The 14,191-nt window shown below is 44.1% G+C and overlaps 1 protein-coding gene across 2 annotated transcripts in view; it reads left to right on the forward strand.

The window, feature by feature from the left end:
• The window catches only part of PAPPA2 (pappalysin 2), a 311,166-nt gene that overhangs the window by 216,848 nt on the left and 80,127 nt on the right, over positions 1-14,191 (forward strand). For both annotated transcript variants that reach the window (XM_012765039.2, XM_012765040.2), the window contains exon 14: positions 11,116-11,287. In XM_012765039.2, the coding sequence (XP_012620493.2) occupies positions 11,116-11,287 (172 nt within the window). The remainder of the gene's footprint in view (positions 1-11,115; positions 11,288-14,191) is intronic.

Here is a 14,191-nt window from a genome sequence, read left to right on the forward strand (position 1 = left end):
AACGCAAGGTTTTAGTACAGTCCCTTCCCTTCTCTGTCCATTAATTTCTCCATCAGCCATTGATTTTGTGAGCTCCAGGGTGTTAGGGAGAGCAAAAGAACAGAAGGCAATGATATTCCAAATCTGATGTCAAACGAGGACTGGCAAATTCTGGAATTAGGAGATGATGGCAGCATTGTGCAGCTTCTGGTTGGGAGTCCAGAAGTTTTCTAGGGAAAGGAAGCCCAGGAGGGAGAGGGAGAGTCCCAAAGAGGCCCTGCCACGTTTTGTATTCTACTCATGTCTGCATGTGAATTTAAGACCCATTCAAGGTGCTGGATTGCAAATCCAAAAGACCTCTATTTACCTGTAGTTTATGCCTAGCCCGCAGAGAAGCCACGCTACCCTGTCTTCTTGCCTTGTAGGTACTGTTCTAGGAGTGACCCGGTTGGAAGCCCATGCCCATTAAACTTCATTGCGGGACTGTGTTGCTGTCCCGCAATGGGTTGTCTCGCATGTTTCACAATTCCTCAGGCTCAGCCTGTGAATGTGGCTGGGGAAGTGATTCCCAAATTAATAGTCAGATTGGTATGCAGAGATGAGCAGCTGGCAGGGAGGGAGTTGGCAGTGCAGTTGTTTGTAGGGCTCCAGTGATCATTCCTCATTAGGAAAGGCCCCACATGGAGAAGTTACTGCCTTTGCAAATGGCTTGGGGGGGCAGTTGAACCACATGGGGTTAGGGGCACTGACACCCCTGCACAGACAGAAATTCATGTATAACTTTTGAAGCCCCCCAAATTTAACTGCTAATAGGCTACTGTTGACTGGAAGCCTGGAAGCCTTACCAATAACATAGAGAACCAATTAACACATATTTTGTAGATGTATTATATGTTGCATTCCTATGATAAAGCAAGCTAGAGAAAAGGAGATGTAATTAAGAATATCATGAGGAAGAGAAAATATATTTGCTATTCATAAAGTGGAAGTGGATCATTATGAAAGTTTTCATCCCCATCGTCTTTACATCTAGTAGGCTAGGGAGGAGGGAGAAGAGGAGGGATTAGTCTAACACCCTCAGGGGTAACAAAGGCAGAAGAAAACCCGCATGGAAGTGGACCTGTACAGTTCAAACCTGAGCTGTTCAAGAGCCAAGTGTGCGTGCGCACGCGTGTATGTGTGTGTGCGTGCGCGCGCGTGTATGTGTGTGTGCGTGCGCGCGCGTGTATGTGTGTGTGTGTGCGCGCGCGTATGTGTGTGTGCGTGCGCGCGCGTATGTGTGTGTGTGCATGCGCGCGCGTGTATGTGTGTGTGTGCGTGCGCGCGTGTATGTGTGTGTGTGTGTGTGCGTGCGCGCGCGTGTGTGTACTTATTGCTTCCAATGGGTGCTCTGACTCCCCGGGCAAGTGCTAGGAAGCACATTCTCTGTGTATTAGTCAGCAACTGAATTGCTTTGGCTCTTTCTTTGGTATTCCACATATTTTATAATCTATATTAAAATAATGGGTTCTGAAACTTGGTGAGACAAGGCTTTTGAAAGGGAGCGCTTTTGGCTGTGTGATGTAAATCTGTTTCTCTTTAGAAGGACAGGGGGCATTTGGACAGGACTTGTAGAATTGCAGCCAGGCATGGTAAAAACTGTGCCCAGAATTATAAATGAGTGAAGCCAATCACCCAGTACTGGGGCCACCAGAATCCACTTCTCAACTTACAAATAGGTCATATTCTAGGAAGAGATGAACATGTCCTGACAGGTCTAGTTTGAAGAGCCAACTTTGTGCTGAAACTTAAATAAAGGAACAGGGAAACCTCTCCTTTCCTAGGATATAGAAATGAAAGGATAAGTCGGCTTAGTGCAATAATTCACCATTTCTTTGTCACGTGAGGGAAGAATCAGAATTACTGCTAAGCTTCCTCTATTTCCCTCAGAAGAAAATCTTCAGAGAAGAATTTGAATTAATTTTCCCTTCCCAGCAGGTATGGTCCTTCAGTAAAATAACTCACAGTACCAGCATTGGCCTACCCAAAAAGCCCAGAAATGCATTGAACATTTAGCCTGACTCATGTCCTACAAAGCAGACATGAAGCCAGGGTACAGAGGAGGTAGAAAGGGGAGCCGGAATAGAGACTTTTTTTTCTTTGTGTTGGTTTGGAGAAACAGCAAAGCTCTCTAAGGATAAATGCTATTATTGTTGTCACATTTGGTTTTGCAGTTGATGGTGGGAAGATTAATGAGGACTCTGTCTCGCCCAGTCCAGTGTACATTCTGTACATCCTACAGGAATCTACTGCCAAATCCAGAGCGTACATTCCTTCTCAGCCCACATACTCTTATTTCAATAAGAATCAATAAAACAGAGTAGGAAAAAAGAAATCAGATCTTCTTTTACTTTGTAACTATAAAGAGCTGTTTCTAGAGAGACCACTGGGATTGCTATTTAGTCAATGGTGGCACTTCTTGGCTAAATGAATCGCGCGCAGTATTTTGTTTAACTAAACAACTGAAAAGTTGGGACATTAAGCAAAAAAAAAAAAAACTTGCACTGGGCAAGAAAGATTATGAGAAACTCTTTCTTCGGTTCTCTACCACATCCTGCCTATTCATGGGTTTTCTGTACTACCACCCCAATACCACCATCACCTCATCTAGGAAACTCAATACCATGTTAAAGCTGGAAGGGCCCTTCGATAGAACCCAGTTCAACCCTGTCATTTTACAAATTTGCAGACAGAGGGCCAGGATAGTTAAAAACTTGCCCCAGGTCCTAGAGGTCAACAGGGGCAAGTCAAGACAAGAACCCAGGTTGGGTGGCCTTGGGCTAGGGCTTTCTCCGTTACTCCATGCTATTTCTCGAAAAGCATGGTACAGATGCCAATTTCCTCTAAACAAATCTAGATTCTAGAAAAAGTTGCAGTCGGATTTTTCTAAATGCCTGAGGGAGGGTGGGATATTAACTTCAGAAAAGTTTGTGAACTTACATCACCCGATTTTAAGTCTTGGCCAAAGCTCAATTAATTGCTTCTTTGTTATTACATTATAATCTCATTGTTGTAGGAAGTTCTGGAATATCCCACACACTTTTGTCTTGACTCAGTTTTCTTACCTCTAATATGAGAATTTGCTTTGAATTATCTTTAAGATTATTTTAATGGTCTATTTTAGTTTTAATAAGCTCTGGTTGCTCTATGACTGTTGTTAAGTATTTCCTCCTCCTGGCCCCCCATGACAATTAGGAAATGGAGTCTTTATCCTATAATCATCCATCAGTTCTTACATAAGAGAAGCTAGGGTTTCAGAACTTATTCTGATTCTCATTGACTCTGGAACATTGTTGTTGCCTCCTGAAGCTCTTCCAGGGTGCCTCAAACCCTGGGGGGACCCTTGAACCAAAGCATGAGGGCAGCTACAGGCAGAGCAGCAGGGCTTCACTTATTTGTTAAGAACTACCCAGCTTCCCAAATGTGGACTGGGATGGAAGCCATGCCAGTGTCCCAGTCGCGGCCTCAAGAAACAGACAACTAAAAGAGGTGCCTGACGTGGCTTCCTCCAGGGCTCAGCTCATGACAAGTTTGCAGAGAAGGACATCTGTTTTCTGGTATCAGCCTTCTTAACAAGGTATCAGCCTTGCTCCTAACTAACCACTGAAAGATGTAGGAAGACTTTAGGGATCTAGCCCTAATTCTACCTCAGATATAGATATTGACTCTTTTCAGTATAGAATTCTCTCAATTTGTTACTTAGAATTTAAGAGATCCACACATACTAAATTTTATTCAGTTCATGGTTGTAGGGGAAATGATGTTTTAACCACATTTTGAGATTGCTACCTTTCCCTGCATTCTCACTGTAAAGACTTGGAGATAACTTTCTAGAACCTCTCTTTTGCCTTTCCAAATTCTATTCATTCATTGAGGTCAAATCAAATCCCATGATAAAATTTTCTCTGAAACAGCCATAAATTTATGATCAGTAACACATGATTTAATTATTTTTCTCTCTTCAGCTATATTGAAAGCTTCATTGAAACAGGCAAAATGTCTTATGCTTTTGATCTACCTTGTGACTTCTATGTGATAATTTGTATGTAATACAGTAAAACATAATGAGGAAGCAGTGGGACTAGTTTCTGAGGAACATGCAACCCCAAAACCACATGTGGCCCTCGAGATCCCCAAATGTGGCCCCTTAACCGACTGACTCCAAACTTAACAGAACAAATCCCTTTACTAAAAGGATTTGTTCTGCAAAATTTGGATTCGGTCAAAAGACCACACTCAAAGATCCAGAAGGCCACATGTGGCCCCAAGGCTGCAGGTTCCCCACCCCTTCTTGGTCTATAGAATTTACTGATGTATCTTTTTGGTTACATATATCCAGATCTTTATGAGGGCTGGGTTTCACTCCTCCAGACCATCAAGAACTTTGAAAGCATCACAGATGCTAAGATTCCACCGCAGGCCTACAGAATGAAAATCCCCAGGGGATATAGCACAGGTATTTATATATTTTTTAAACTCCCTGAGCAAGTCTAGTACACAGCTATGGCTAATAAAGCCTGCCTCATGGACTATGAGGGCCACTCTTATGGAACTGTGCCAACAGAGGCTTCTCAAGTGTAGGCCTCACTCACACCCCCAATCAAAAAGGAAAAACACACATCATCATTGTGTGACGTTGCCAGGATTGTGCCTGGGTGCTCACAGGCAGGTTCTGTGCAAGAGGAGAATAACTCGGATTGACAAACATTTTGAACAAAGATTTCTCAGTTGAAAACAGTTTTTTAAAACCCTCCACACAATGACATCAGGAAGGAAGACGAGAAGAAAGAGAGTAGAGGCTTTTAAGAGACGTGGAAGGGCATAAAGCAAAGCTAGAATCACAGGTGTGTGGCCCTCTGCATAGTGGGATTTCTAAGGCCCTACTGACTTAAAATGCCCTCGTGAAAAACTCAGTCCTTTGGCTTAAAGCTTCATCTTTTGTTAAAATGGAAATACCTGTGAATCACATCAGACTAGGTTCATCGCGCTCTTACCTGAGAACACACTGTGATGGGTTGGGGAAAGAGCTGGCAACACTGATGGAAGGGAAGTAGGTATTGCCAAAGGAGGAGACAGACTTAGCCAGGCATCTTGCAACAATGGCAGCTGGATGAATATCGCCACTTTGATTTGCTATCATCTAAAAGAAAACTGCTCAAAACTAAGATGCACTATTCGATATGCTACACTTTTCCCCTGCCTGCCCTGCTGAGGAGCTCACCCCAGCCTTTGCTGCTAGCTCCTGCATCGGGAAGATGGCAACAGGAAGGCACGCTCGTCCTCTGGGAGATGGCCGGGTGGTCCAGGCTGGCCCTGAGAGTGAGGGCTGTCAGCTCCAGCCTGAGGATCTGCCTCTGGCTCACTGTGTGGCCTCCAGCCAGTCTCCACGCAGCTTTGGTTTCCTTGTATGTCAAACCAAGATAAATACCTCACTTCCCACCTCTCTGGGGCATTGTAAGGCTTCGCTTCTGCCGCTTTCAGTAACATGTGCCCAAAGACCATAAGAAAAAGCTTTTGAGATGAATTCTTTTTACTGTTAGCATTGTATGGTATTGGTGCGTGTGCAGCATTAGGTAGAGAGGAGAATAGACAAGGAGGTGGGCAGGTGGCAAACACAGCACCCTCACTCAGAGGAGCAGTGTTTGTAGTGGAAGAGAAGCACAAAAGGGGGCTTGGGGTCGGGGTGCAAGGGGGAGAGTTGGGCCGGGTGCAAGTCTACAATTGGTACCAGATGCCATCATAAGCTAACGACCTGACAAACTTTGTCCTCATAAAACAGATTCCTTAAAAAGGAAGCAAATGGAAATATAAGCTAGTGAAAGAATTTGCAGCAGCTGCCCTAAAACCATTTCTCACTTCATAAACAGGTCTGGGTTTGGCCTTTTTTTTTTGGTCTTGGTCTTATTTCATGCCACTTGCCCTCTTGCATGCTCCCCCGTCTCATTCTCCCACCCTTGCTGCCAGTGCTGCACGGGCGTCTCCAGTGGCAGACACAGCAGTGGTCATTCATGGGACCCACCTTGATGGAGGGAGGTTCTTTCAGAGTATTTGTTTTGTGTCTCGGTCTCAGCACCTATTTGTCCTCAATGGCGAAGTCACTCAAAAACAGCACGTGCTCTTCCACATTAATTTCTTTGCAATAAACCGACATGAACCAGAGTGATCATGACTCTCTGTCTTCCAGTATTTCCTGCCCAGCATGCTGAAGAAGAGAGTGTGTTTTGGACATCATGGGCATGTAGCATCTATGGAACTTCCAGTTCTTTAGCATTACTAAGCAGGCATTCTGATCTCATCCCATAAAGGATGGTCAGGTTTCAGTTCCCATCTCCAGATATATTGAATAAATACTCAGAAGCAAAGATTTATTTTCTATATTGCATAACCAATCATCAGGATTGGTTATGCATTTGGGGAATCTATGCTGAATCATTAACAGCCCCAACTTACATATTTCTACCTTCACCAGGCCCCTTGGTGGATACTGCATCATCACAGGGAATAACCAGGGCTTAAAGGAGTAAACAAGTTTCCTTCACACCACTCACCTCTAATCCCTCCAGCCCATCCTAACAAGTGTAGATAAAATAAATGACAACATCTCTGGCATATGATTTCAATCTCATAAGGTCAGGGGCAGCAACTTTAGCATATTCCTTTCGAATCTGCCATTGTAGGGCTAGTGCTTTTTAAATCAGCTCTCAATTATTTCAAGGCAGTATGTGAATATTCAATGACATTTTATTTTCTACTTATATTGTTGCCCCGCTCTTTGATAAAGTCATTGGCCACTAACATAATTCAAGGGCAAACAGCACATTAATGGTGACCAGATCCATAATAGTTATTTTGACTTAATTAACACCACTGACAATAACATCAAGAACAAGAAAATATCTTATTAGTCTCCCACACTAGACTATCATTCCCTAAAGGCACCATTCTCATTAAACTGCCAGTACTCAGACCAATGCCTTGCAAACAGTAATTTCTCAGTAAATGTTTATTAATGAATGAGTGGGCAAGATGGTTGCGTCATTGTTTGATAATGATATTTTTGTATTTTACATCTGTCACTGTAAAATTTAACAAATTTCCCATTTTGATAGCCTCTGACTTACTTTGCTGTCATGAAACATAAAGTTAATTCAGAAAACTTTGATTGTGTCTACTACAGCAAGGTGTAAATTGAATATAAAATATATAATAGTCAGTATTTCTCTTCAAGAAGCCATAATCTATGGGGATATTCAGCATTTAGGAGACACTGATACCAATTACCTTGTGGAAAAAAGGATGAATAAATAATTAATGAATTAAAGAACAAGAAAATACATACATGACTATAATACAGGATTGAGTAAAATAAATGTTAGAATGGAGTTGTTTTTTTTTAATTTCACTAGAAGGTTCAAAGGAGGAAAATATCTGAAGGGGCTTCTTGAAGAAGGAAGGTGTCTTAGTCCATTTTGTGTTGCTATAAAAGAATACCTGAGACTAAGTAATTTATATAGAAAAGGGGCTTAGTTAGATCCTGGTTATGCAGGCTGAGAAGTACAAGAAGCGTGGCATGGGCATCTACTTAGCTTCAAGCAGGCACATACAAAGGGGCAAAACCCAGGAGAGTCCTGGCTTTATACCAATCCACTCTTGCCGGAACTGATCCATTTCAGCCAGGAGCAAACCAGTCTCATGAGAGTGAGGCCTCACTTTCTACTGCAAGAACAGTACCAAGCCAATCATGAAGGATCCACTTCAGGACCCCAACACCTCCCACCAGGCCCCAACTCCCAACACCACCCTACTGGGGATCAAATTTCAACATGAGTTCCGATGCAGACAACCCATATCCAAACCACAGCATCCCAAACTGGCCCCGGAAAACTTATGTCCTTCTCTTACACAAAATACAATCATTCTATCCCAGTAAACCTAAAAGTCTTAACTTGTTCCAGCACCAACTTAAAAGTCCAAAGTGCAAAGTCTCATCTGAGACTCGAAGCAAGCTACTTCCATCTACGACTCTGTAAGATAAAAAATAAGTTATTTACTTTCAAGATAAAATGGTACAACAAACACTGGGTAAGCATTTCCATTCCAAAAGGGAAAAATTGTCCAGGAGAAAGGAGTGACAGGCCCCAAGCAAGTCTGAAACCCAGAAGTGTAGACATTAAATCTTTTTTTTATGTTCACAGATCTTGTTTTTACTATTTATTTATTTATTTATTTTAGCGTATTATGAGGGTACAAGTGTTAAGGTTATATATATTGCCCATGCCCCCCTCTCCCCTTGATTATTTAAAGCTCTAAAATTCTTCACTTTATGTGCCACATCCAGGCCACAATAAGGGGTTTGCCTTCTCCCCAAAAAGAAACCTCACCTCATAGCTTTTGTAGGCACAGCCCAGGTGGCTGCGGTCATGGGTTGGAGTTGACTGCTTACAGCTTTTTTCCAGGCTAAGACTGCACGCCGCCAATGGCTGTACAGTTCTGGTATACTGGCAGCAGTCCCTGCCACTGTGGCTCCACTGGGCATTGCCCTGGTAGGGACTCTCTGTGGTGGTCCTGCCCTTGCAGCAGGTTTCTGCCTGGGCTCCCAGGCTTTTGGATGCATCCTCTGAAATCTAGATGGAAGGTGCTAGGCCTGCAGAGCTCTTGCATTCTGCACACCTACAGACCTCCATGTGAACGTGGACATGTCCAAGGCTTACTGCTTGTACTCTCTGGAGCCATAGCACAAGCCACACCTGCAGCCACTTGAGTCATAGCTACTGAAGCAGCAGGTGGGGAGCAGCCTTCTGAGGCACCACAGAGCAGTGATGCCCTGGACCAGTCCCCTGAAATCATTCAATCCTCCTAGGCCTCTAGGCCTGTGATGGGAAGGGCAACCTCAAAGATTTCTGAAATACCTTCAGTGCCTTTCCCCCATTGTCATGAGGAATAGCACCTGGCTCCATTCCATCAGTACGAATCTGTTTAGCAACAGGTCCCTCAGCCGCAACCTTGAGTTCTCTTGAAAACGCTCTTTCATTCTCTACCATATGGACAGGCTGTGACTTTTCAAAACCTTTCCAATATGCTTTTCCTTTCTATGGCAACTTACTGAAAGCAGTTAGAAGTAATCACACAGCAATCCGAGTGCTTTGCTGCTTAGAAATTTCTTCTGCCAGGAATGCTATTCTGTCACTGTTAAGTTTGGCCTTTCACGAAGCCCTAGGGCAACAAAGATTTTTGCTAGAGTGTAAGTCACAAGAGTGACTTTTGCTCCAGATTCCAATACCTTGTTCCTGATTTCCATCTGAGACTTTGTCAGAATGGCCTTTGCTGTCCATGTATCTATCAGCATTTTGGTCAGGACCACTTAATAATCTCCAAGAGGTTCCCTACTTTGCCTATCTTTTTATCTTCTTTTGAGCCCTCACCAGAATCACCCTTCATGATCTGTTCACAGCAATATAGTCTTTTTTGAGCTTATTCCTCCAAACTCTTCTAACCTTTGCCCATTATCCAGTTCCAAAGCCACTTCCACATTTTGGGGCGTCTTTATAGCAACACCCCATTCCTCGGTACCAATATTTTCCCTTAGTCTGGTTTGAGTTGCTATATAATACCTGGGGCTGAGTAATTTATAAAGAAAAGACATTTAGTTCGCTTTTGGTTCTGCAGGCTGGGAAGTACAAGATGCAGAGTGAGCATCTGCTTGGCTTCTGGTGAAGACTTTCCTGCTGTGTCATGCCATGGCAGAAGGTTAAAAAGAAAGCAGGCATGTGCAAAGGGGCAAAGCCCGAGGGGCCTCGTCACTTTATAACAACCCACTGTCATGGTAATGAATCCCTTTCAGTGAGAATGGATTCAGTCACTCTTTACCATGGGAACAGCACCCATGAGGGTCCCTCTGCTCCCATGACCCAAATCCCTCCACTAGGCCCCACCCCCATCACCACCACATTGGGAATCAAATTTCAGCATGAGTTTGGGTGTGGACAAACCATATCCAAACCACAGCAGAAGGCCTTTAAAATTTCTCAAACTGAGTAAAGGTACAAAAGTGGGAGAACCACCAGCAGGGTGGCTAACAGCAAACAGACCGTGGGGGCTGGACCTGGGCCCTTTGCAATGAAGCAGTGGATGTAACTCAGCTGGGAACAATAGCCCTGTGAGATGGGTACCATTACCATCCCCATCTTTCAAGGAATGAATCACTCACTACACTGGGGAATGAATCACTCACTGCAAATCACACAGGGAGTAAATGATGGAGCTGGGATCAAACAGGCTGGGGCCAATGCCCTAATTTTTAGCCTCTATGGCTCTGCCACAGCAAGACGGTAGCACTCTTTTGGCTCCATTGCACTCTTGCTGCTGCTATGGTCCAGGGTGTCTCCCTGACCGCTGGGGAGTTTATGTGTCTTTTCTGTCCCTGATTTCTTGGCCCTAGTAATCCAGGCAGCAGTTCTCTGCTGAGAGGATGTCTCTGGAAACACCTGACACAATGTCAGCTCAATTTCTGATTAGCCTGTGCTGGTATTCAGTGGTGTATGCTGGTATGGCTGTGCCAGTTGTCAAAATATTTCCATATCAATCCATAAATGGATAGTGCCTTTTTGCCATCCCAGATACCCAGGCCCTTCAGACAGGGGCTACTGGGACCTCCCTGTGGCCAGCATTCAAAAGGCTGGTGCCTGACACAGCAGGGGACTCCAGGATTCACTCCTGAGCTTCTTCCTGGATTTGTACTGACTGTTGGGGACCCGGCAGTACTAATAAACATTTCAAGTATCATCCCTGATCTGCTATTTCTGAGATCATCCAGAACTCTTGAGATCCACTGTCCACCTGGTCCCATCATCATTTGACCCTCCTGGAAGAAAGAGCCATAGGAAGCCAGTTAGTTGTTACTTGTTAGCTATTATCATTTACGTTTATTTTGCCACATGGTTCCAGGTGGACAGAAGAAGGTGATGAGTTAAATGTAGGCTTTGGAAAAAAATCATCCTTTCTAGCTTAGGGACACTTCCCCAAGGGAGCTGCCAAGTCATTGCTGCTGCCTATTGGTTCCAAGCCGGTCCTAAGATGCTTCTGTTTCTGTCATCCCAGCTGTGTCCATCGGCCCTGTGGGGAGCAGGGCAGCTGTGTGCCATTGCTGCTTGATCACGCTGATGTGGCGAACTGTACCTCTAGTGGCCCAGGTCACATGAAGTGTGCTATCACCTGTCAAAGGGGATGTGCCCTTCAGACCAGCAGCGGGCAGTTCCTCAGGCCCGTGCAGGTGAGTTGAAAGGACCTGGTCATGCTCCCGTGAGCAAGCTCCTGGGGAGGGAAACTGTCTGTCCTCTTCTGCTGGCCCAGTAGGGGAAGGGCAGATTTTAAAAAATCCTTTGAAAGGAAAACATGAGGGCTCTGACAAGCAGGGAAGCATGGCTTAATAGAAATGCTGGGTATATAAAAGCATGTGCAATGCTGATCAAATGGTGTGTTTCTCTCCAGGTGGGCAGTAAGTGGCAATGCTTATTCTGTTCTTCTCCCTTGTTTTCGTCTTTCTGCCAGAAATCATGTTCCCTACTTTTGCCTTCAAGGTGAGAATGCCACAATCTAGACTTGTCCATAATTTACAGGCAAGAAAGGTTGCAATCAACTTACCTGAGGTTCGGTGTCTGTCCCCTTCCTCCAACCTTCCTTATGAGAAGGCTGGAGAAATAGAACCAAATTTGCTCCCCCAAAGTGCTAAATCTGTTACTGAGGCAGAAATTCTATCATGATTCTAGCTTTGGCAAAATTTTCCAAATTTCTTCAGGCTCCATTACAAATTTCTATAGCATCATTTTCAGAATCTCAAGGTAATTTAGAGTAGTAGAATATATTGGTTAAGAGGAATATGGCTTAGGAGACAGATCTGAATGAAATTTTGGCTTCCTTATGTATTAGGTATGTAAAGTTGGGTAAAGACAAGCAAAACTAACCTCTTTAAGCTTGTTTTCACATTTGTAAATAATGAGAAGTCCTTATATCATTGAGTTATTATGGTGTCTGATTGAAAATAATTTAAATGCCTCTAGTAATATGATAGGCACATAGCATTCTGTTAAGCTGCCGTTATTATGAGCAGCGTAACGTATTGTCAATTAAGAATTTTGTTTTCCATCTTTCCTTTAGAGAGTTTACAATACTGCACAGAGGAATTTTAACCATGAAATCAGCAGTTAGGAAACATGACCATATGAGATAGAGAAAGGGAGTACCAGGCAAATAATAACAGTACTTGCCAAGAGAACCAGAAAGATATATGATGAGGAAAGAGTGGACACACAACTGTGTACCAGACATCAATGGTTTGGAGCCATAGAATTTTATTCATTTTATGCCAATTGATTACTTAATATGCTGTAAACCTATGAGAGAATTTCACTTTCTTATGGATGGTCAGAATTTAAAGACACGATCTTTGGTTTCCAATGGGCTAGGTTCTGCCTAGAGAGAAACAACTTTAATATACTTTGAGGCACCAACTTCTTGGTCTATGATTCTGTAGTCAGGAAGTTGGAGCTGTTATAATTTGTTCTTTATCTATCTCAATTCAGAAAAAGATATGCCCACCCCCGAAAAGAGAAAGAATGAAAAAAAAATGCAGGGACCAAATACACTGATGTGATAGGTGAAGAAGGGGAGAGAAGAAAAGACAATGTTTATAATGCATTAAAATCAGGAGCAAATTCAAGACAAAACAGACAACACCTAACAAAGCCAGGAGGAAAACCAGGCGATATATGAGGAGTTCGAGAGATATTCTCTCAGTGATACTGGCTTGCTGTGGTTTGAGTGAGACTTCCAGAGGGTGTAAGAGGCTGTAAGACGGTGACGGGCAGCATCTCAGTTGGGAGGAGGAAGGAGGAGCTCACCCTTTGCCAACCAAATGGTGGAGTCAGCGACAGAGTTCCTCAGCTGGCCAAACGCTCCTGTCACTGGAGGCTGGCCCCATGAAAGACATTATACAATCCGAGCTCATGATCACAAGACAGTGGGGATATTTGCTTTTTGTTGGCATGAGAACTGAAACTAAACAGAAAAATGTGTCTGGCTTTGAATTGGGTCCTTCTGGCAGGCCACAGGGAAGCACTGGGAGGCAGGCAGGAGCAGGCACCCAGGACTGGTTTCAGGTGTGGCAGGTGCCCTCAGCAGCCATTGTACCTGTGGCTTTGGTGCCTCTGCAGTCTCCTGGTAGGACAACTGGCTCAAACATAGACATGTCCCTCTCTGTTTTTGACCTTTGGGAGTCCAGTGGCTAGAATGATGGCTGCACTCTTCCCAAACAAGCCATAAGCCCCCAGTCTCTAGGCCCTGCTCCTTTGGATCCCCTCCCTAGAAACCTGCTCCCGCCTGCCCTGTGCTTCGGGGAAGTCCTGATCATCTTCCAAAGGCCAGTGCCTGTGTTGCTTACTCTGGGAAACCTCCCCTAAGTGCTCTCCCTGTCTGCCCAAGGATGGCAGTCGCTCCTCCAGCTCCCAGGGTGCTGCTGTACCACCACAAAACAGCAGGTAGCACATAATATGGCTTTATTTTTGCATATTGATATCTTCTTTCTTCCTGGTCCCAGTTTTCTACTGCTTTTATTTTATTGTTTGCATTCTCTCCAATCATTATAGAAGGAGATAGGATAGGATGAACAGATTAAAATGCAACTCTAGCATTTTCCCTCTTTACTTTCTTTCCTGCCTTCCCCCCTCCTTTTCTCGTTTCCATTCTTCCTCCCTCAGATGTTTTCAGAGCCACTGTTTCAACAGGCAATTTGCTCCCTTGGTATATTCTTAGCTTCTTGGGGGCATCTTGTTTAGTACAGCTGCTCAGTAAGCATCTCTTCATGTGATTAGTAGCCATGTGCTTCAGGGCTACCCTACTGAAATGACAGGCCCCAGGAAGCACCTGGAATCTCTCCCATTCAACCACAAGTTTGGAAGGTGCATCGTATGCATTTGCTCTCAGATGTTCTTACCATGCACCATTCTCGGTGGAGCTAGTTATTTTCACTAGCATTGTCAGTTGGCTTATTAATAAGGATGCCAGCAGGAAACAGATGACGTGCTCGAAAATAGGCAATTGGAGAAAAATTAGTAAAGGGACTACCTGTAAAGGTGTGGGCAGGATACAGGGAAATCACAAGGGGATGAGGCAGTACCCC

This window comes from Microcebus murinus, chromosome 2 (genome assembly GCF_040939455.1).
Source record: "Microcebus murinus isolate Inina chromosome 2, M.murinus_Inina_mat1.0, whole genome shotgun sequence".
Classification (NCBI taxonomy): Eukaryota; Metazoa; Chordata; class Mammalia; order Primates; family Cheirogaleidae; genus Microcebus; species Microcebus murinus.